This window comes from Neofelis nebulosa, chromosome 4, assembly GCF_028018385.1.
Source record: "Neofelis nebulosa isolate mNeoNeb1 chromosome 4, mNeoNeb1.pri, whole genome shotgun sequence".
NCBI lineage: Eukaryota > Metazoa > Chordata > Mammalia > Carnivora > Felidae > Neofelis > Neofelis nebulosa.
Genome location: NC_080785.1, coordinates 147,937,449 through 147,960,844, shown reverse-complemented (window position 1 = coordinate 147,960,844; position 23,396 = coordinate 147,937,449). Strand labels below are relative to the sequence as shown.

Here is a 23,396-nt window from a genome sequence, read left to right as displayed (position 1 = left end):
TGTTGGAATGAGCAATGGGTGTTGTATGTAAGACAATTGGACAATATATTACGTTTAAAAAAAAGGTGTTTGCCCATGGGATTGTCATGAGGATTAGATGGTCAATAACTAGTAAGGGTCACTATTGCCATAAGTGTACTTACTACTACTGTTGTCATCAGACTACAGTAAAACTTGACCTACACAGAATTATTCTTGCAGATTCTACAGGACCTCTGAACAACCTCAGGCTAAGGACCCCTTTTAGGAACACATCCCTGTACTTTCCTGTTCAGAGACTATACGGTTCTAAAGTATTGATGGGAGGCAAACCTGTTGACTCAGTCACGTTTGAGATATGGAAGCATGGCTTTCTGGTTCAACGACCATTTGTGGTTGGTTGATGCTTGTTGTTGGAGAGCAGATGTCAAATCAAGTGCTTAGAGTTGCGTACACATTATCTTTTCTCTCTAATCTAAATGTCACTGTCTGCGTCTGTGGTACCCAACTCTGGCTGTACATGACAGTCACCTGGGGAGTGCAGACACATCCTGATGCCATCACTCCACGCCCACAAAGACTAGTTTGTCTGCAGCGGGACCCAGGCATGATTTTATCTGCTGGTCCCTGGAGGTTCCCATGGGAAGCCAGGGTTGGGGGCTCTGGAATGCTATCACACTGAATGTCACACTGTTCTAGGCTTTCACTTGAAAGAAGACAGGAGAAGCAGTCGGTCCGTAACTGGACTCTCTGGTGGCTGTGGTGACTGGTAATTCTAGCTTTGTGCATTCATGGAATATCTAAAACGTCCATTCTATAAATTTGCTATTAGGAAGCTGGTGTTACATGGCTAATTGTATAGACAAAATTCCCTTGGAAGTTAGTTCCTAAGCATTTGGGATATTTTCAAGGATAATTTATTTAACTTTTTGCTGAGCTTCAAGTTTCTTAAGAAACCCTGCCAAATCTCAAAGTGATTTTTTAGACATATGCAGCTGCTTCTGAGTTAACAATGGCGTTTTTCTAGGGCCATTAAAATCTGGAAGCCTAAATTCTATTTTAAACTCTTCTCATTGTCCGTGATTAGTCTTTTTTTTTTTTTTAAAGAAGAAAACAAAAAGGCATTAAAAATAATGAAATCATTTTAAAGGGAGCTCATTCTAAAATTCTGGCCAGAAAAGCAGGGCATTTTCACTGTGGGAACTATTAATGATCAATAGTCTCTGTAAGTGGGAATGCATGATGCCCACAAGGAGCTCTCTTCTTCCTCAGAGGTCCTAGAGGCTGCCCCTGCCCCTCCCATCGGGACTCTGCCCCTGCCCAGCAGGTGTCTGCATGGAAGGTTGCCACAGCAGTTGCCTCCCCTGTGCCACTTGGATGTCTTTTGCTCTCTTGTTTGATTTGGGGGTTGGGCAGGAAACCAGGAAGGGCATAGCTGTTTGCAAGCACACAGCATGGAAATGTGTGGGTCCTGTTTCAAAGCCTGTGTCTTCAAAATATGACTTAGAAAACTGCTTTCATCACAATTAAACTACTTCAGGCCGCAAGTTCAAAATGGAAAATGTTCATTTAAAAGCTTTGTAAAGCAAACAGCTGCAGTTAGAAGTACGTATGATAAACCTGCTTCAGGAGGGTTGCCCTCTTCATAGAGGTTGTTGGAAGTGCCTTTGACCAGGAGAGCCGACTGGGGTGGGCCCAGCGCTGGGGTCTTCTGGGAGACCCCCCTCCACTTAGGGTACTGTGGGGGGCAGATGGCTGGTAGATGGTAGGTCTACCTACCAGATGGTAGGTCTCACAGGAGCTGGTGGAGACAGACACAGGGATGGTCGCCCCAGTGTGGACATGAGGAATAGCCAAGTGTAGAGTCCAAGTCAGGGTTGTGTTTGTTTTTAATGTTTTAATTACAAAAGTAATATATGCTCATTGCCAAGAATCAAAGTGTAGAAAGTATGAGGGAACCAGGCTGGGCAGTTGGGGGCCTGTGCTTCCCTCACCCGGGCCTGTAAGAACATACAGGTTTTCACAGCCCACACTCAGGTCCCCATCAGCTCATGTGGCTCAGCTCGCCTTTTGTACTGAACCATGAGTCATAAACATCTTTCTGTGTTTTTTAAAACCACATTTTAGCTATTTTCAATAAATTGTCATTATAAAGCTGCTACAATGAACTGTATACTCTCTAGCACCTGGACCTCTATAGCAGGTGTCAGAGGCGTGTCTTTATGCATCCTTTGTGTGATTGTCTGACAAATGTCTTCCTCTAACATGAGGAGACTGTGAGCTCCTTGGGGGTAGGTACAGGGTCTGTTCCTGTTCTCCACCGTGTGGCTGGAACCTGGCGTGGTCCTTGTCACACATATGAGCTCCCAATGATTGTTTGTTCGATGAAAGAACACAGAATAATAACATCTCACATTTATCAAGTGCTTCCTAAATGTCAGACACTGTTCTCAGGCCATGGGTGTACTCATCCATTATTCCTCACAGCACCGTGGGAGGCAAGAACTTGACAGATGAGGAAGTTGAAGCACAAAGAGGTTAAGTAGCTTCCCAGGGTCGCATGCTTGTCAAGTGGCCAAGCTGGGATTTGAACTCAGGTTCTGCTCGTTTTCACATGAGCCACCGTGAATCCACACAAATGCATGCACATGGATGTTCACATTCTTGTGGGAGAGAGTACCAGAAAGGGATTTGCTGGGTCCCAGACGATGCCCATTTTAGAAATGTGTCATGCCCGGTGGTCCTCATGCACATCACCATGTTATGGGTGCCCATTTCTCCATGTCCTTACCCACTCAGGATTCCTTCTGCTTCCCCCCACTGCCCCTGCAGCCCTCTTCCTTGAGCGTGTGGCCTCTACCCTGAAGACTAGCCTACCTGCAGTCATAGCATATCCCAGAGCCCAAAAGAGCTGGAAACCCTACATTCATTTTTCTTGTGACCTAGTGGCCACAGGGGAGTTATACTCATAATGGTTGACCACGCCTTGCCAACACTTATATTTACTGTGTTTACTGTTTACCGTTTACTAACATAAGCAAAGACTTACCAAATCAGGTAACCTGTCCTTGGTCTTCCAGCCAGGAAGTGGTGGGGCTGAGGTTAGATCTGGCCTGTCCAAGTCCAGAGCCCATTATCAAACCCCCATGTGTCCTGACCCACAGGGCGATACGGGCTGGACCTGCCCACCCAGGACCCCTAACTGCTGCCAAGTGCCCTCTCCTAGCGCCCTTCTTAGCAGGGAGGCCAAACCCTAGGAAGCTTAGTCTCTGATGGGCTAGTTGGTTGTTTATTTAGGACAGGTTCCTAGGGTCAGGCATTTGGTATCCTAGCTATGGAAAACGCACTTCCCCTCTACTGGTCAGACCCCGAAAGATAGATGTCCACGTGAGGAAGACAGTTCGGGATTCGCGGATGTGGCCGCCTCTCAGGTCCTCTGGGCCCCGTTTCCCTTGCTCCTGCTGCTCTCTGCTGCCCTCTACTGAATCGTAATGACATTGCCTGTGTTCCACCTGAAGGAGTCACGGTGGCCGACCTGCTAAAAGAGGATAAGAAGAAAAGGAAGTTTTGCGGCTTTCGTCAACGCAGGGCTAAAGATCACGGTAAATGGCTGAGGTTGAACTTCCCCTCAGGAGACTCCTGTCCTGAGGCTTCTGGTGCTTTCTCCTTGCACATAGGCCTGGTGTGAAGTGCATGTGCCCGTGTGGTGTGTTTATAAGATGCCTATGTTTGAACTGCTTGATTTCTTTGAACCTCGGTCATGTTGTTTTCTTCTTGCCTTTACCCCAAATGTGTGGTTTGGCCAAGACAGCATTGCAGCTTCCTTTCTGTTTGAACTATACCTTTTAAAGAAGCAGTCGAACCCCTTTGGAACATTTAATTCAGCACGAATGTTCTTAGACTTGAAGACAGACTTCTTAAACACGTTTCCCCAGTGAGGCTTTTTCATCTAAACTGTTTAGAAATTCCAATGATGTTATTTGATTGATTTTTATTTTCCAGGTTACATTTTTCAAACAGCCTGCTGGTTTTCCACCCTCTGGTTGGTTTGTCCAGGACATGCTAAAACTAGCAGTTCCAGTTTCCAGAATGAAGTTAAAAATCTATTCCTAGGATGCAAAGATTTGGGGGCACTTGCCTTTGTCATTGGAATGAGGAAAGGGCTCGTGTGGGGCACAGTTAATTTTCAAGCTATGCTTTAAAAAAGGAATGCTAGGCTGGGTGTTGTATGTAAGTGATGAACCACGGGAATCTACCCCCAAAACCGAGAGCACACCTTACATACCGTATGTAAGCCAATTTGACAATAAATTATATTTTAAAAATAATAATAAATTTTAAAAATCTTAAAAAAAAAAAAAGTAAAAAAAAAAATGCTAGGGGCGCCTGGGTGGTGCTTGACTCTTGGTTTCGGCTCAGGTCATGATCTCGCGGTTTGTGGGTTCAAGCCCCACGTCGGGCTCTGTGCCGATGGTGCAGAGCCTGCCTGGGATTCTCTCTCTCTCTCTCTGCCCCTCCCCTGCTCATGCTGTCTTTCTCTCTCAAAATAAATTAATTAATTTTTAAAAAAGAATGCTAAACATAGACCCTTATTGTAAACCCTGTGGTCAGAGGCAGGAACGTCTGCACGTAGGGCAGTTAGGCAGACAACTCATGTTGTGTCCTACCTGCCAGGTCACCACTATAGTCTTAAAGTGTCGTGAAGCTTTGCCTGTGCATACCACATGGTCCGCCTAGTTACTGCCACTGAGATGGGCCTTGGTCAGACTCTGGAGGAAGAGTCTATTTGACCGTAAATAGTGACACAAAGCCAACTGCCAAGGCAGCAGAGGGGACACATTACATTGTGGCCGTAGCCTCTCCCATCATGGGAATGCTGGCTTGTAGATTGTAGGACCCGGACTTGAACAAGACACGGGTGGACTGACTAAAGGCTTTTTAGCATCTATGGTCATCAGAAGACTTGAAAGTGGACAGGAGTGGAGAGTGTCAGACATAAGGTCCTTGCGCTCCGGAGAGCACACTGTGGCCCTGAGAGGAGAAAGAGCCTTGTGTGGGGGTAGGCCAGTTAGGGACAGAGCTGGGGCTGGCTCACATACGGTTAGTGTTTGCAGAGGTTTGCAAAGACCCGGCCTTGATGCAGCTCCTGGAGGCCTCTGCAGAAGAGTGGGCTTCAATTAAGTGGGAAATATTGTCACCGACATAAGAAAACTGAGGACCACAGCCCTGGGCACATCACCGTGAGAAGATGAGTGTTCTGTCCCCAGAAGAGAAGAGACCTCTCGTGGGGTATGCAGGTACCCAGCCTCCTGACAGGGGCTCAGGTCTTGGGATTTTTCCAGGATGTTTTGTTAGCTTTCTGAGGTATACAGGGAGAGGAATAAGCCTCGTATTTTTAGGAAACGTTGTATTTTGAGTGGGAGAGGTCTTTTATCGACCAAAACACCCCACGATCCTAAAAAAGACCTCTGATGATGCTGTTGGGGTGAGGGCCCTTGTGTGGATGCCGTGCTCCCCCTGTCATCAGTCATACAGAAATAATTATCGTCAGGGCATCATTCCTGCTTTAGACATAGAAACCTTGGTCTGGCCTTGACCCACATTCCCCAAGAAGAGTCTGGCTTCTTTACAGCAATCAGAGTCTGTTACCCTGTGACAGCTAAGCATGTCCCTACTAGCAAGCACAGGCAAATTCCTTCAGGGGACGTCATGGCACTGCTCGTGCTTGTCATGAAAATAAGATAAAAAAACCACAAGATCTTGACTTTGGATCCCCTATCCCTGAAGAAGGCAGCCATGACTGCCACCACTCCGTTGTCCAACCTCATGCTTCCACCCTCTGAAAGGAAAGAGTGAGAAGCTTTAGGTTGCTTAGACTTAGAGGCCAATGCTGAAAGGCATCCGTGAGTGTACAAGAGAACCTGTCCTGTGGAGAACAGAGGACCATGGCTCCAAGAAGCCCAGGACATCTGTGAAGGACACGTGGTGTGCCAGGCTTGTGGAGAAGGCTGGGGAGCTCTGGGCTCAGCTGGCATGGGTCCTGGGTCTCCTGTGGCTGGCTGAGGCCTCTCAGGGGCTGCTCCCTGCCCCAGGGGCTCTGCCTGGAGGTGGCTTGCGATCACTTCTCCCGGTCAGGCTGCCGGACTCCTGGTGGCCCTTCTGAGAAGTGGTGGGCAGGTGCTTCACAATACTGCTCATTCCCTGCTGTCCTCACCAAGCTGGGGGAGTGCAAAGGAAACTCCCTCAGTGTGGGCGGTAAAACCAGACAGCCTGTGGGTGTTTCGTCTCTTCAGCAGTTCAAGCAGGTCAGAGGTAAATGGGTCTTAGAGATGATATCACTCAACAACTCATTTTATAGATTAGCTAAGCCCAGGGAGGAAAAGGGAAGGGACTTGTCCCCACGTTACCAGTGACAAAGACACAGCTTTTCTGACATTTTTGTGTGTGCATCTTTTGACCTAAGTAGGCTCCATCACTGAAGGAAGTATGTTGGAGATTTTGCTATACCTGCTAATGGGGAACATAGCTGTGGGGCTGCCTGCTTGAACCCACACACAGCCTCATTCACCGTGTGTGTGTGTGTGTGTGTGTGTGTGTGTGTGTGTGTGTGTGTTGGATTCTCTCTGAATTCACAAGTCAGGCAGATTTGGTTGAGAACTATGTTCTTGGCAGTGAGTGTAAACAGAGGAGCATTTACATGTTGGTGGAAATGCTAGCTAGTTGTGCTGGGCTGAACAGTGGTGTCCTTCCCTGGCTTATTTTGTGCGGCATTGCCCATAGTGGCATCTAGATCTTAGAAGCAGGGCAGGTTCACAGAGACTACTCCTAGCAGGGCCCCGCCTGGGAAGGTCAGGTCGGCTTTCGTCCGCAGAGCCGGGCCCACTGGGCTGCTGTCTGGTGTCGCCTCCTCACCAGCAGCGGTCCTCAGGGCCTTTTCTCAGTCCACCCACGTGCAAGCCTCAGCGCCTGCCCTGGAGGTCTCCTCCTGATCCTGGAGCCTGGAATAGCTTACAGAACATTGGCCCTGAGCTCCCCTAGATCTCCAGCGGGCAGACTGCAGCACAAGTCAGCGTCCTGTTCTAGACGGGCTCACCCGGATGCCTGGTTTCACCCAGATTCTGGAAATAGCTTAAAAAAATTTTTTAATGTTTGTTTATTTTTGGGAGTGGGGGAGGGGCAGAGAGACAGGGAGACACAGAATCTGAAGCAGGCTCCAGGCTCCGAGCTGTCAGCACAGAGCCCGACACAGGGCCCGAACTCACGAACCACGAGATCATGACCTGAGCCGAAGTCGGATGCTTAATCGACAGAACCACCCAGGCGCCCCTGGAAATAGTTTTAAAACTTATATTTAAAAAAGTGAAAACTTGCTCAGCAGAGCTCTCAAATTCCCTGGAATGTGTGAGGGGAAAGGATTTACAACTTCTCTGCATGCAGATGGCCCCCTTGGCCTACTTCTTCCGGCAGATCACATGGTGGGATCTGAGGGGTGTCTCCGCCTGCATCCCTAACGAGGCCGAGCCACTTGTCAGCAATGACTTAAATCTGTACTGAAGGGGACAGTGTGGTCACCCTGAACGGGGCGGCCATTTAGGGTAAAGGCATGTCTTCCAGTGGTTTTCCCATGGATTTGCTTACGTGGATTTTCATTAAGTCCCAGTAGTCACCATAGCCGCTTGATCCTTGTTCTCTCTCTCCTTGCTGGGGTGGTCTCCTGGAGGTGGCCTGGCTGTAGGCCAGGTTTCTAGGGGTTAACTGAGGTCATCGGGAGAACAAACCAAGGCTGCTGGATAATAGGCTTACTTGGCTTTTGGAACTTTTAGTGTGTGGCATTTTAAGGATAAACCAATATATACCAACATATACCAGTATGTTTAAGTATATGAAATGTAATTTTAAGGATACACCAGCATACATATCAACATACATCAATAACGCACACGTGTCCTGGCATATTGAAGCCCATACCGTAAGCACAGGGGGTGTGGCCGGGTGAGAAGCAGGAGGGCTTTCTCACGCAGGCCTGTGTGTCCCAAGGCAGATTGGTCAGGTCTCTTATCTGTGAAACTACAGAGCTGCTTCATGTAATCTCCAAGGCCCCTTCCAGTTCTAACAGCCTGTGATCCTCCTGTCTTGATTTTAAAAACATAGATGAAGTCCCACTGGGGCTGAGTGAAGTAAAACTCGGACCAATTTTTTAACATTAAAAACAATGAGTGCCTCGTACAAGTGGAGGGTGAAATGCTTTTGCCCACTGGGCCTGCGGTCTCTGTACTTTGGGGAAAGGAAATGCTACCCTGTGATAGGGAGGGAGGGGCTGGGGCACGTAGAAAGGCTGCCGGGCCCCATCAGAGCCTGGTTCCTCTGCTCAGATGCAGGGACTGGATCACAGTCCATTTCTGGGATCAAACGAGTCACTGATTATAGCATAGTCACCGTCCTCTTCCTTTGCCTCCCCTTTGCCGCCTCCTCAGCCCTGGTTGATGTCATTCTGGCTTAAGTTATTTATTATGGGTCTGTGGCTCTCTAGATGTCAAACAATAATGATAGAAAAGTTGCTATGTCTACATCAGGCTAAGCTAGGCAGAAAAGCTGCAAACCAAAAGTGATAGCCAAAACTGACTGAGGAGCCTGGAAGATTGTTCAGACTGGATGTCTCTGTGCCATACTGGAAGTGGTCAGGGCAAAGGGACCCTGGATTTGGGCCATGAGGGGAGTGTCGCTTTGCTTCTAGGGGACTCCGGGAGAGCCTTCTTGAGACGATAGTTACCATGTATGAGCCTCACTGATTGCCCAACACTCTGGACCCACATAGGATGACCCAGAACTGTGAGAAAAACACACAGTGTGTTTTATCTCACTTAATTCTGCCAACAGCCTTGTGAGGTGGGTACTTTCCATTTCACAGATGGGAACATAGAGCCTTGGAGACTTCGACCATATCGGTGCGGTTAAATTTAGATCTGGTTGACCGGAGAGCCTGCTCTTAGCCACCGTCCCACCCCACCTGAAGGATGGAGTCTGCCTGGAGGGCAGGGAAACTTCTCTCCATCTGTGCAGCCAGCCCTGACACTGTGCCACATAATTAACCTCTCTTCGTTTCTTTCTAGGGAGTTTGCCTTTATTTCTTATCTTTCTCCCCACTTGGTTCCCACGTCCAGAGAGTAACTAGTACATTTCATTCACTGGTAACTGGCACAGAGCCAGAAATGCAAAATGCCCCCCTGCATTTACCAAAGCCAATACGTAGTTTATCTGTTTCCATCGGAGTGTTTAAAAAACGAAGCTCCAGGAATGCAACGCAGCAACTGTATTGACAGCATCATGGGACGTGGCCCTAGAAGAGTGAGAAGCCACAAAGATTTAGCCTGTTCAGAAGTTTGCTCTTTTGGAAATAGTAATAACAGTTACAGTATGATTAATAGTAGAACCGTGAAGTGTTAACCTGTTAGAGATGGAAGTCACCCTCAAGAGTGTGGAGAGTTAGTAACACCACTTCCCAGATGGGACATTAAAGCCTGCAGAGAGGTGGGACTCTGTCCAGCTAACTGGGGCCTGTGGATGACGCCCCGCCCCATGCCCCGTGTCATCCTGCTCTCAACTTCTGTCCCCTTAGTTAGTAGTGACAGTTACTACCAAGAAAAAGCATTGCACAGAGACAACTCACGGTCACGTTTGTAGGAGTCTCCCACTGTGATGTTCTTTGTCACTGAAGACAAGGGTGACCTATGGGAGGAACACATTAACAATGAACTTCATTGCACTTTACAGTGTTTTCGTCTTTTTCCTCAAGTCAGAGCACAGATCAGTCATGGAGAAGAAAATTGCAGGAACAGCTCGTGTGTGTGTGTTTATGGAGCCTTTGTTAAAGGTTTATCTGCGGTTGGATTATGTGGGGGTTTTTATTTTTGTCTTTTTTTTTTTTTGAGTGGAGTAGTAAAAAAGTGAATGAAAGCTTGTAGTTGGTTTCTTTTGACTTAATTGAGAAAGAAAAATGTTTATTCTGAGAGAGTATCTGTAGTGCGATGTCGGTCTGTAATTTTTGCTCATTTTGCTTTCAATACTTTTGCCTAAATGCTCCTGGACATGGCTATGGGACTTAGGTGCCCACAGAGGGAAAAGGATTCCCTTCGGCAGGAAAGATGTGTCTCCGCTCTCTGGGAGCCCAGCTCTTGTCCGAGCAGGGCCCACAGACACGCGGCCACACCATGGCACTTGCTGACCCGGCTCCTTTGCCCTCTGCGCCTGGGCCGGCCTAAGAGCCTCCGCCAGGGCCCTGCGGCACCACTGCCCGTTTTTGCAGGTCAAACCGGAGGCATCCTTGCTAAGAAAAGCCATGTCGGCAGAGCCCACAGGGGGACGGCCTTCCCGTTGCTACCATCAGGTCTATGAAAGACGGTCACTACAGTTCAAAATTAGGCATCAGGGTAAAGAAGCGCACGTGGTTGGGTGGTTCTCCCACATTTCCATCTTCAGTGAACCCCTCTCCTAACCCAGGGCAGAATTCATCATTCCTTCCTATGTGTTTCCAGGACTCCTTGCACGGAACCCTGAGGCGGCTCTCTTCTGAGTTAATTGGCATCCATTGGTTTTCCAAGGCAGGTGCAGCGCTGTGTCCCTCTTTATGCCCTGCATCTCCGTCCTGGCCCGGCTCCAACACATGCCTGTGATGCTATAGGGTTGAGTCAGGTGGATGAGAAATAATGCCCATGTGCCAGATGGTGGGTCCCTGGACCTCCCAGCATCCCTCGGTGCCTTTCTCCCTTCCCTCTACTTCCTCTGCTCAGGATCCAGCTGTAGAGGAGTGACACGTGTCCAGAGACCCCGGTGACCCTGAGACCACGGTCAGCTTTGCCCTCTGGTCACTGGTTGGGAGCAAACCTTCTACCCGTCAGACTGTATGCTTTCTGTGTGCTCTGGTTCTGGCCGCTTTGGTAAGAGCGTATTGGCTGCACTGGTTCGGTGGAATGTAGACATCAGACAAATTAGTCAATAATGAGTAGCGTTCTGAAATTTTTAAAAAGATTTTGTGCTTGGTACCCTCATGTACTCCTGCGTCCGATACATCTGCTCCTTCAGTATATTTAAAATAAGAATTCACATATGAAGTGTTGGTCTAGATTTTCTAGAGAGCGGCAGTTGAGGCAAACAGAGATGTCACTGTGACTGAGTTGTTTTGGTGGCCTCACGCAGTGCATTCCTGGAAGTCAAGAGAATACGCTGGTGTGAGGCCCAGAGTTCCTCCCCTAGGCTGAATTTCCTCCCGATGGGGAGGAGGGGTACCCTATGGGCTTTCTTTGCAGAACGGCAGATCAGGTCCTGGGAGCAAAGGGTCCCTGCCTTGGAGGTGCCTGACCTCTCACCCTCCCCCACCCTCCTCCCAGGCTCCCAGAGGGCCTGCCTCTGTATCCAGCCAACTCCAGGGCACGTAGAGCCACCAACGTGCCCGTCTAAAGTGTTGTCTTCTCCCCGCAGCCAGCATGCCGACCAGCGAGACAGAGTCCGTGAACACGGAGAATGTAAGTGGTGGAGGCGAGAACCAAGGCGGCTGTGGGAGTCTCTGGTGAGTGTGGAGGCCGCTGGCCCTCCTGCCCCCTCCTGTCTTCTTGGAGGAGCACGTGTGGGGGAAGGCACCCCAGATTTCATTGGAGCCCCAGGGCCATAGCCTCAGGTGCACGAGGGGTGGGTGGGCTCACCCTGGAACCCTTGGTCCCCCCTCCCATCCCAGGCCCCCAGGCCCCCGGCGTTTCACATGCCTCTTCCCCCAGAGCAGCCCATCCTGCTGAGGCAGAGCCTGCTGCGGGGCGTGCCAGGTAACCCGGCAATTCCACTGTTCCACTAGGTGCTGGTGGAAACGAAGAGGCACGGCCAAGGCTGGGCCCTCTGGGTGTCGGCGGTGGGGGTAACAGGCCTGATTCTCCTCCCTGTCTGCTGTTGGCATCCGTGCCTTGACGAAGCGCTTGTATGGCAGAGCGGCTGACAGAATGCGCTGCATATTTAAGTTTTCCTTCACTGGCGGGTTCTCTGCGGCCTCATACACGGGGCTGGACACTGAGAGCCCACTATCCTTTGCTCACGGCACTTGTTTTTGGAGCCCTGCACCACCCTCTCCTAATAGTGGAGGGTGCCACCACATTCACCCCTGTTGGCTTCTGTCTAGATAACCTGGTCCCTGGTGGGGACCAGCAGTGTGCAATGTGCAGAGTACTGCCTACTCTGGGGAGCCCATGCGATTTTATTTCATTTGCTTTCTGCTGGTACCCTTTAGGTCTTATCTCTGTAAAGTAGAGGCAGTGTTTTTAAGAAAATTTGATCTTCTTGCAGAGATTCGTAAAAATAATGTGTTTTGGGCAGAATGCTCAGCAATTTAAGAAGTGCATTTGCCTCTGTTGTCTTGCTCCACCCTCTCTACAACACTGTAAAGTAGGCGGGGGGATGGGTTTGTTATCCTCATTTTACAGATGAGAACACTGAGGCTCAAAAAGTTGTGCTGCTTGCCCGAACCCATGCAGTTAGTGGATAGCAGAGCCAGGACTCCTAATCCAGTGCTTCTCTTGCTGTAGTAGCAGCACAGTGTGGCTGAGTTGCAAGCAGGGGAGTGGGTAGGCTGACTTCAGTCTGGGGAAGTGGGGTCAGGGGAGAAGGACCCCTCCCCTCTGGCATCAATGGCCTGTGACAGGGCTGCACAGGGCAGCCGGCTAAGAGTCTTCTGCCTGGGCCCTGGTGGGTGTCAGCCTGGCCTGCATGGCCCCGGCAGACCTTGCCTCCTGCTCTGCTCTCACCCCTGCTGGCTCACTGGGGAAGCTGGGGATGCTGAGCCCAGGCTTCTGTGCATGGCTTTTCCATCTCTTAGCTGAAGTGATGGGGAGAAAATGCTCAAACCTTCCTAATCGAAATCGTATTCTTTCTTTCTTTCTTTCTTTCAGCCAAGCCATCTCAAAATCCAAGCTCAGGTCAGTATCTTCTGTTTTTTCTTAAGTCTGTGTGCTGGTGTTTTACTTTCTAACTTCTCAACTATACATGGAGTTGCTCTAGACTTGGTTTTTACTCTGTGGGCTAGAACGTTCATATTGAAGATCGGTCTGTCCAGTAAGTATCAAACACCTGCCCTGGAGAGCAGCAGAGTAGGTGCTGAAGATCTTGCCCCAAGACAAACTGACAGGACGTAACAACGAACAATTTCTTGTCACCAATCAACGCTTCGTACTCCTGCCCAGAGTCTGTCCTTAAAGAGGGATTCTTCTTGTCTCTTTTCTGCTTACAAGTTTTTTATGCAGGGGGGTTCAAGAGGTCTTCTGAGGTGCTAGTGATGTTGTGTTCCTTGCTCTGGATGCAGGTTACATGTTTTGTTGGTAATAACACATTGAACCATATACCTATGATTTGTATACTTTTCCATGTAAATGCTATTTTTCAATTAAAAACAACATTTTACTACAAAAATTGACTTGAAGTGGACATATGAATATAAAACCTAAAACTGTAAACATTCTAAAAGAAAACACAGGAGAAAAATCTTTGTGACCCTGGGTCAGGCATGGGTTTCTTAGAGACGAAACCCAAAACACTGGCCATATGAGAAGACAAGCTCCAGACCGGAAGAAAAAAACATTTGCAAAACATTTGATAAAGGACTAGTATCCAGTATATGAGAAGAATAATACATAAATATGGTGTGAATAATTGGAAAACTATAAAAAAGAGTTAGTATATTTTAACAAGTATATCACCAAGAGAGGTGGATGACAAAGAAGCACATGACATGATCATTGGTCACAAGGAAAATGCAAATTAAAATCACGGTGAGACATCACTATACACCTATTAGAAAATTTTTTACACCTACAGATCAAATTTTAAAATCTGACAATACCAAGTGCTGACAAGGATGCAGGTCGGTGGGGATTCCCATATGTTCCTACAGGTTGAAAGACACGGCCCTTTTGAAAACAAGTTGACAGCTGCTTGGAAAGTTAAACATCTATTTACTGTATGACCCAGCAATTCCACTTCCGAGGTATTTATATAAAATGAAGATCAATGCCTGCATGAAAAATGTTTACATAAGAGTTTACAGCAACTTTATATGTAATCGCTATAAACTGTAAATAACTCCAGCGTCCGTCAGATGGCGAATGGGTAGACAAATCGTAGTTCGCGCATATGACAGAATAACGCTCAGCGATAAGAAGGAAAAAACTGCCGATAGATACAACACAAACGAATCCAGAACGTATTTTTGCTACGTGAAAGAAGCAAGTCTCAAAAAGCTCTATATTGTGTGATTCTATTTATTGGACATTCTGGATGAGACAAAACAATAGGGACAAAAAACAGTAGTTTTCAGGGGCTGAGGTGAGGAGGGTGGGTTAACTGTCACAAAGGGCCGTGAGGGAAGTTCTTTGGGTGATGCAGATCTTCTACCTCTTGACTGTGGTGGTGGTTACAAACCCTCTTCCTAAATGTTAATAGTTACCACATATCTATCGTATCTCAATAAACTGGACTTAAAAAAGAACAATTAAAGGCCCCTCCCTGACTCCCTGTTGCCAGAGGGCGTATTCATTCCTTCATAATTTGGGCCCCAGCTCGCTCTCTGGCCTGATCCTCGGACACTGCCCCCTTATGCCCCACTCTGTGGTGGTAACTGGACTGCTCTCAGTTTTCAAAATGCAGTTTCTTACCACCTCAGTCCCCTTCGCCTGGGGTGGAGTGCCCTCCCGTCTGCCCCCTGGTGAACCCTTACTCTGTTATCCAGAGCCCGCCCAAATCTCAGCTTTTCAGAGAAGCCTTTCCTGCCTCACGCAGAGAGCATTTGCTGCTCCTGTCTCTCCGCCTGTACTCGGGACCCTGAGAGAAGCGCTTAGTGGGGATTTATAATTGTTATTTGCCCCAACCTTGCGTGCTTTTCAAGGTCAGAGGCCGCAGGACGAGGCACCTTCTTCACCTCCATATACCCAGTGTCTGGAGCCCCATGAGGGGCAAATTGAGAAATGCTGCAGGACTTCAGGGGATGGGAGAGTGAAGCCTCCAAGACCTCATGATGAGATGCTTGTGACTTGTCACTACAGCATAAATAGAACCACCAACTCTGGTTCTTTTTCGGATCACCTTGCTTGTGTGGACTGAATTATGTATCTCAGGAGAAACCCAGCCTCAAGGGGACAGTCTTTAGTGGGATTTTCTACACTGGTCATCATGTTTCCAGCCACTGTTACCATGGAAACCGCATAGCAGGAGCAAGAACAAAATGCACTTTGCTTGTGCCAGGCCTTGTTGAAGAGTCAGCGTGGTTCTTTCTTTGCTCGGTCCCTGGGTTATGGTGTTTTTAGCATAGCAACGCCGCTGAGTCAGCCAGCGCTGCAGCTTGGACCCAGCCTGGAGATTCCTCTGACTCAGGCCCCCAGAGGAGGTGCCCACAGCCCCCGTCAGTGAACACAGCCTGCACAGGGCTGACATCGCCACTTGGCTGGCCTTTTTTCTGGGACCCACCTCACCAGTCCATCCTGTGGCAGGGAATGTTTTCCATGGGGAGAAGAGGCTAAGGGAGGGGATCCTTTCCCTAACGACACACTAGAACTGAAAGTCGGTAGAGGACATGCTACTTGTCTGTCTGGCTCAGCTCATCTTATTTGTATGAAAACATGATTCAATATTGGCTCTTCTCCTAAAGGTATATTTTGAGCATCTCTAGTTAGCAAGGGCACCTGATGACTCAGGATGAAGACTCATGTCCTACTCAGCTTCGACAAGTCTGCCAGGCTCCAGAGGAACCTCCCGGATTTAAGAAAGGACCTAAAGTTTCCCTAAAAGGAAAACTGGGTTTGGAGCACTTTGCTGCCTGAGAAATTCTGTACGACGGTTAAGATGCTGCAAGAGATGTGTATGATCAGCCAGACGGCTCTCTGCACCCATAGTGTGAACAGACCCGTGTACCATATGGTGGGAACTGCATACGTGTGTGCGGGCTCGATTTTGCATCTGCATATGAATCTATGAATATCTACATTCTTCTCACTAGTTTGAGGACTGCTTAGGGCAGATTACGGAGTTATCTAAAACCATAGGAAGGAAACTGATAGCGTGATCAGGTCAAGATACTATTTTAAAAGTTGTATTTTAAGACCAACACAATTACTATGATGAGTTCTGCTAATTTCTGTGTCCTTTGTTCTCATCTTTCCTTCCTGCACCCCGTGACCTGGATGTCCTGAGTTAAAGACAGCTTATGTCTCCATAACGTTTTTAAAATTTTTTTTTTAACGTTTATTTATTTTTGGGACAGAGAGAGGCAGAGCATGAACAGAGGAGGGGCAGAGAGAGAGGGAGACACAGAATCCGAAACAGGCTCCAGGCTCTGAGCTGTCAGCACAGAGCCCGACACGGGGCTCAAACTCACGGACTGTGAGATCATGACCTGAGCCGAAGTCAGACGCTTAACCGACCAAGCCACCCAGGAGCCCCTCCATAACGTTTGTTAGATGTTCAGATGCTTTGTCTGCCATTCGGGGAGTAACTTTTGCTTCTCTTGCAGCCGCCGCTGGCGCCGCTGGAACCGATTCAATCGCAGGAGATGTAGGGCTGCTGTGAAGTCTGTCACGTTTTACTGGCTGGTTATTGTCCTGGTGTTTCTCAACACCTTAACCATTTCCTCCGAGCACTACAACCAGCCTGATTGGTTGACGCAGATTCAAGGTACGAGCAGAGGCTGTTCTCTTTTTATTCTGACTCTGAATTAGGGACTCCTGAGGCTGTCTGCGTAGTCTTATCAATGTGCCATGTCAGGACATTCCTGGAGGGCACTAGCTTGGAAGACAGTGGAACCATCCAGAGAGAGGCTGCACCCAGAGCGGCGGGGGCGTAGTCCTTGTCACGTGGTCAGTGAAGCACCTTGGGGCTGATTGACGCCCGAGCCTCTCATTGTCTTAACCCTGTGGCAACCTAGGATCAAGGAGTCTTGCAGTTGAGAGGGACCTCGTCTCCCTTCTCCCTGACCCTACCGGAAGCTTTATTTTCCTGTATGGTATTCTTGGCAAGTGGTTGTTGCCACTTGATAGACAACTGCTTCTTCTATCATTGGCACCTAAGAAAGGCCAAATTGCCCCTCCGTGACTGATGGAGACGAGAAATATAATATGCTGGTCTAAATGCAGAATCCTAGGCTTTTAGGGCTAGAAAGCATCAGAGATTGTGTGGGAAACTGCTCCTCCCCATTTTATAGTCTGGGAAACTGAGCCCAGAGAAGTCAAGGGGCTGCTCCAGAGTCCCATGTCTAGGTGGTAGCAGAAGCAGGACTTGAACCCAGGAGACAGACCGTAAATATTGACGCTACATTTCTGTAACAGGTGCCACAGCAAAGACAGGGCAAAGTGCTGGGGCATTTCCAGCAGAGACTGGTGGGGTGGGAGGAGGGAAAACGAGTCTGAGCCAGTCCCACGATGAGACCCTGAGCACGTGCGCCCCTCTGTCTTTCCAGATATCGCTAACAAAGTCCTCCTGGCTCTGTTCACCTGCGAGATGCTGGTAAAAATGTACAGCTTGGGTCTCCAGGCGTATTTCGTCTCTCTTTTTAATCGGTTTGACTGCTTCGTGGTGTGTGGTGGAATTACTGAAACCATCCTGGTGGAGCTGGAAATCATGTCTCCCCTGGGGATCTCTGTGTTTCGGTGTGTGCGCCTCTTAAGGATTTTCAAGGTGACCAGGTAAGGATGTGTGTATCTCGCTGCAGGTGTTTTCTGGCCGGGGGCTGGCGACCAGCCACATCCCGGTCCAGCGATGTCTGTGGTGTCCTGTGGGCGTTCTGGGCTCACACCCCCATCTTGACTTCTAGGCACTGGACTTCCCTGAGCAACTTGGTGGCCTCCTTGTTAAACTCCATGAAGTCCATTGCTTCGCTGTTGCTTCTGCTTTTTCTCTTCATCATCATCTTTTCCTTGCTTGGGATGCAGCTGTTTGGTGGCAAGTTTAATTTTGACGAAACGCAGACCAAGCGGAGCACCTTTGACAATTTCCCTCAAGCCCTCCTGACGGTATTCCAGGTGAGCCCTCGCGAGGAGCCCGTGTGAGCCGCCAGCTTGTCAGTTCACAACTCAGGAAGACGGGATGATTCTGCTGTGGTTAGCGACCTCTGCCCCAGTAATGCTCTGACAAATCTGGCACCATGAAAGCCATTTGTTTCGCACTTGACTCCGGCTGTCTGTGTGGTGTGATTCAGTGTTTTTTTGTAGGACCACTGGATATGGTACAGGACAACAAACCAAAAACTTCTGTTTGATTTTGTGAGGTTTGCTAGGTTTCTGTGATACAGGCTCTAAAATCCTCTTCCTGTTCTGTGCTAATTTTTGCTGGCAGGCCAGCTTTGGGACCCTGGTTCTAACGGATTTGTGCAGAGAGGTGAATTCTGAAGTCCTAATTCTCTGGTGTGCAGTCAGAGGAATTGGGGTGATAAAAGAGCTGTGACAGCCTTCAGCCCCTTTTGCTCTCCCGCCCATGATATAATGAGGACACGCAAGCCATGAGCATGTCTGTGCCGTTGGGTCCTGGGCAGGCACCGCGGCTGAGAAGGAGGGACGGTGTCAGAGGTGCTCAGGTGGCTAGGCACTCAAAGCAGCAGTGTCTGCTCCCACCTGGCTTTAAGCTGGGTGTTCTAAACCTCCCCTCTCCCGCCTTCGCATGTGGTGACCGAAGCCCTTCCTCGAACGAGTGGCATATAAATTTAAAAGACCCCTCTGCCCCTGTTGCTTTCACACACGATGCCAGTGAGCTCCAGCTTTGGGGGAGCCCATCTGGGGAGGCTGGAAGGCATGGTGGGAGGGGCCTAGACACTGAGGCCACCCTGCCGGCTCTTTCAGTGGTCAGCTCTGTGACCTTGGGAAGTCACTATCCGTTCTGAAAAAAACAAGAGACTAGAGGGAATGATCTGTAGGATTCATTCCCACTTGGTCATTTTGAGGTGGATGGAATTCTTGTCGCCGCCAGAGGCCATACTTTTTTTGAACTATACTTTAATTATTTGAATTATCCTTAATTTTTAGCCGCTGATTAGTTATTCTTTATTCTGTTTTTATTTCAGAGACACAGAGAAACCCTATGGTGGTGGTGGGTTTTGGTAGTACCTGTGTATAGCACAAAATGCAAATGTTTATAAAAGGGTTTAAAGTAACAAATGAGTCTCCTTCCCACGCAGCCCGCAATTTCTCCTTGTAGGAGCAACCACCAGTGGACGGTGTCTGTGTATTCTTTGAGATATATTTGCTCGTAGATGTGAGTCAGTGAACCTAGCGACCCACCTACCTGCCCATGGATACAGTATGATGTAAACAGTGGCTCATGTTACCTGCCATTGTCCATTTTCTTACCACTTAAAGTGTCCCTAAGAACCTTCCTTATTGGTCCGTAAGAGTTTGCCTCCTTTCCGATTCTGCGTCAGTCCTGTGGTGTGGTGTGCCTGTCCCCTAATTCATGTAACCAGTCCCTAGCTTGGTGACTCTTTGTGTCTGGCCTCGGCTCAGTGGGTGACGTCGAACTCACACCCTGGGCACATGTGTGAGCATAGATGTGGAGAAATTTCCCAGAAATGGAATTGCTGGTCTGAAGGGTGTGAATCCGTTTTCAACTCTGATATCTTGCCTACCGTGCTCCTCACAGTACTGTCCGTCTGTCCTCCAGGGATGGGGGCTGGAGACTGCCTGACGCCTCACTACTTTTTAGCATGGTGGGTGTTCAAACTTTTTGATGGTTGTCTGACAGGTGAAAATAGTGTCTTCCTACTTCTCTTATCAGGAGTGAAACTGAATGCCTTTTCATGGGACACAGAGCCATTTATAGTTCCTTTTCTGGGAATTGCTTTATCTTTTGAAATCATTTGCCCATGTTTCTGTTGGGTTGTCAGCCATGACAGTTCTATTTTTTAAAGTATCTGGTGCAGCTAGATGATACAAGAGCACATGTGTTCCCTCCCTCTTTCTTTCTCTTGCTGGAAGATAGTATGTTTTTATTAATTTTTTAAATATTTATTTATTTTTGAAGGAAAGAGAGACAGAGAGTGAGCAGGGGAGGGGCAGAGAGAGAGGGAGACACAGAATCTGAAGCAGGCTCCAGGCTCTGAGCTGTCAGCACAGAGCCTGATGCAGGGCTCGGGCTCATGAGCTGTGAGATCATGACCTGAGCCGAAGTCGGACGCTTAACTGCCGGAACCCCCCAGGCACCCCTGGAAGATAGTATGTTCTTAAAATGCTATTTAGGTTTATCCGATTCTACCTCATGATAGATCGAGTTATCAAATATCATCAGTAGAGAAGGTTAAATTGGAAATTTATGGCAGCTCTTAGTACCTACTCATGAGGTAGTTTGTAAACTTACGTGAGATATTTGCAGTTCACTGCTTCTACAAGTTCAGGGATCCAACTCTCCATTTCCACAGTATGTTAACTACGTGGAATAGTAGGCAGCCGTTAAAAGGACTGAAGGGCACTGACTGACACAGAGGGTCTCCAGAGTATATTGCTGAATGGAAAAAAAAAAAAGCAAATGCAGAAAATTCATATAGTATGACAGACACTCTTTATGTTTAATATATCTGAGAACACACCAACTACCTCTTTCCTCTGGACGTGTGTCTATATGTTACATGCAAAAAGGTTCTAGAGAGAGATGCACCGTGTTCTCGGGGGGTGGGGGCAAAACTAGGGTGTCACCAAAGACTACATAAGTCTTATGTGTGGTGTTACTTTATTTCCATGTGAAGAATTAACGTATGTGTTTGTGTAATTGAAAACAATGTTTTGAAAACTCTACGGGGAAACCGGTGGCTTTGCTGAGCGCAAACTGGACAGTGAAAGGCAGCTGAAACCAGAATCGGGTGGCCCCCAAGGAGCTCTGGTGGACCGTCGGGAGTTGCGGTCCAGCGCATGCGGGCTGACTGCAGTTTGGTTCTCTTAGATTCTGACAGGTGAAGATTGGAACGCTGTGATGTATGATGGCATCATGGCCTATGGTGGCCCGTCGTCCTCGGGAATGATCGTCTGCATCTACTTCATCATCCTCTTCATTTGTGGTAACTGTATCCTTCAAGCCGAACAGGGCTTTGTCGTCATCATCTCCTTTTGTTCCTCCCTGTCTGAGTTTTCCTGAGGTGGTCGTGGTGGCAGGTGGCGGTGGCAGTTGGGCTGGGGAGATGCACGCCCTTACCTTGTTAGCTCGACACCTGCTCTCCTTCAGGGCTGCTGGGACAGTGTAATGGGGTCAGAGGTCCAGTGAGGCTTTGAGGACTGATCAAGCTGGGGAAGGGAGCATGGGCTAGTGTGTGGCCTATACCAGTTGTCACCCAGCTTGGTGACACAGCTCCTGGACAGGTCCCAAGGGAAGGCTCAGGGCAGAGCCGGTTGTCCTCCGTGCCGTCACACCTGGGAAGTTAGGGGTAAATCTGTGTCTCTTAAAAACGCTTCCTAACCAGTGGGCACCCATCAGCAGTGGCTTGACCTAAGCTCCCCGGACCCAATCTGGCTTTGGTGATCTGTACCTCTCTGGGGATCAGGTGTCCATTGGCTAGTGGCTGTATTAGGCTGTGAGCTCTTTTCTAACTCCTTTTATTCCTTTTTCCTGCCAAGAGGCACTCTCTAATTCTAGACTTCTGAAGGTTTGGATCTCTCTTTCCCTCCATCAGAGCCTTTAGGACCCTGTAACTTTCGGCAGTGTCTTCTTTCTCTCTCTGACCTCCCTGACCGGCACAAGACCTGGTGTATGGAGTCCTCAATAAGGGCTTGGTGGGAGAGTGGCTGTAACATGAATACCACCTCTTGGTCTTCACCTTTTTAAAAAAGTTTTTTAATGTTTATTTATTTTTGTGAGAGAGACAGAGCATGAGTGGGAGGAGAGACAGAGAGAGAGGAGACACAGAATCGGAAGCAGGCTCCAGGCTCTGAGCTTTCAGCACAGAGCGTGATGTGGGGCTTGAACTCATGAATCATGAGATCATGACCTGAGCTGAAGTCAGATGCTTAACTGACGTAGCCACTCAGGTGCCCCGGTCTTCACCTTTTTATTTTAAAGAATCCTAAAGGGATTCTTCTCATAAGAAGTCCCAAGCTGTTTTCCCCTTAATCTCCTCTGGTTCATTAGTGAGTTTTCTTCCATGCAGTAGCCCTGGTGCAAACTTTTCAGGACAATACTTCGTGCTTCAAGTTATTCTATGGAAATCCCCACCTTCAGTGCATAGAAGCCCATAGAATCCTTCAGGCAGCTAGAACACCCCTCCTACCCAGAGGTGAGCTCTCCTGCCAGATGTTATCTTTGTTGCTCCTGCTGCACGTGGGTGCCTACTACTGGTTTGGGGTGGGGGCTTCTCCATCCCCCCAACTCAACAATGAACTTCTTTTTTAAACACATTTGTTTATTCATTTTGAGAGAGAGAATGAGAGCACAAGCGGAGGAGGGGCAGAGAGAGAAGGAGAGAGAGAGAATCCCTGTAGGCTCCACCCTATTAACGCAGAGCCTGATGCAGGGTTCGATCTCATGATCTGAACTGTGAGATCAAGACCTGAGCCGGAATCAAGAGTTGGACGCTTAACCGACTGACCCGCTCAGGCTCCCCGGCAATAAACTTCTTGGTTCAGGCATCTTTTCTTCTTTGTATTCACATCTCTTGTGGCTTATAGTGGAGGGCCTTACACATAGTCAGCCCTTGGTAAATGCTTGTTAAATGAATCAGTGTTTTCTTATTGTGCTCTCCTTGCAATGAACTCTTGGGCCAGAGCATTATATCCGCTTTGGGTCTGCAGAGAAGTATTCCCTGGCCACACTCATTCCGGTTACATGCTGTGTTTTCTTTGTAATACCTGTATCACTATCTGAAACGCCTAAGTAGTTTATGTTCTGTCTCCCCCAACTAGAATAGATGCTACGTGGCAGTAGGGACCCTGGTCTGTCATATCCCCAGCACCCGGCACAGTCGTCAGTGTGAGAGAGGTGCTGGGTGGATCTTTTTGAATGAATTCCAGAGCATACCACTGTTTAGAAGGGTCTGGGTAATGCTTCTAAATACAGATGATAGGTGTGAGCTCTTAGAAACCATCTGTTGCAAACTTGTAAAATGTTCCTATGGTTTATTACTCTGGATGTGCTTTCTGCTACCCAAAAGAGTTTGGTGTCACTGCAAGCTTTACAGTAATGTAAGGATACATTACTTCTTCATTGAGATCATTGCTAGGAATCCTCAACCCAGTTAGTCCTACACTGATCCCTGCCAGAGTCACAATTCCCCCTCATCTATCAGAGGAGTGCTTATGTTACCACGCCATCGCCCATTCCAGGACAGATTGCTTCCCCAGGCTCATTACACTCTGCTTAAAAAATAGTCTAACATATCAAACGCGTTTTTGAAAGTTTTAATGTAATTCATTCATGTATCTATCCTCTTT

At 48.3% G+C, this 23,396-nt stretch overlaps 1 protein-coding gene across 20 annotated transcripts in view; it reads left to right on the top strand.

Annotated features, from left to right (window-relative positions):
- The window catches only part of CACNA1D (calcium voltage-gated channel subunit alpha1 D), a 304,187-nt gene that overhangs the window by 203,133 nt on the left and 77,658 nt on the right, over positions 1–23,396 (top strand). For 12 of the 20 annotated variants that reach the window (XM_058726547.1, XM_058726537.1, XM_058726531.1 and 9 more), the window contains exons 10-16: positions 11,455–11,542; positions 11,822–11,881; positions 12,906–12,932; positions 16,514–16,674; positions 17,456–17,681; positions 17,810–18,017; positions 20,920–21,040. In XM_058726547.1, the coding sequence (XP_058582530.1) occupies positions 11,455–11,542; positions 11,822–11,881; positions 12,906–12,932; positions 16,514–16,674; positions 17,456–17,681; positions 17,810–18,017; positions 20,920–21,040 (891 nt within the window). The remainder of the gene's footprint in view (positions 1–11,454; positions 11,543–11,821; positions 11,882–12,905; positions 12,933–16,513; positions 16,675–17,455; positions 17,682–17,809; positions 18,018–20,919; positions 21,041–23,396) is intronic. The other 8 variants (XM_058726549.1, XM_058726543.1, XM_058726548.1 and 5 more) reach the window with 1 other exon arrangement.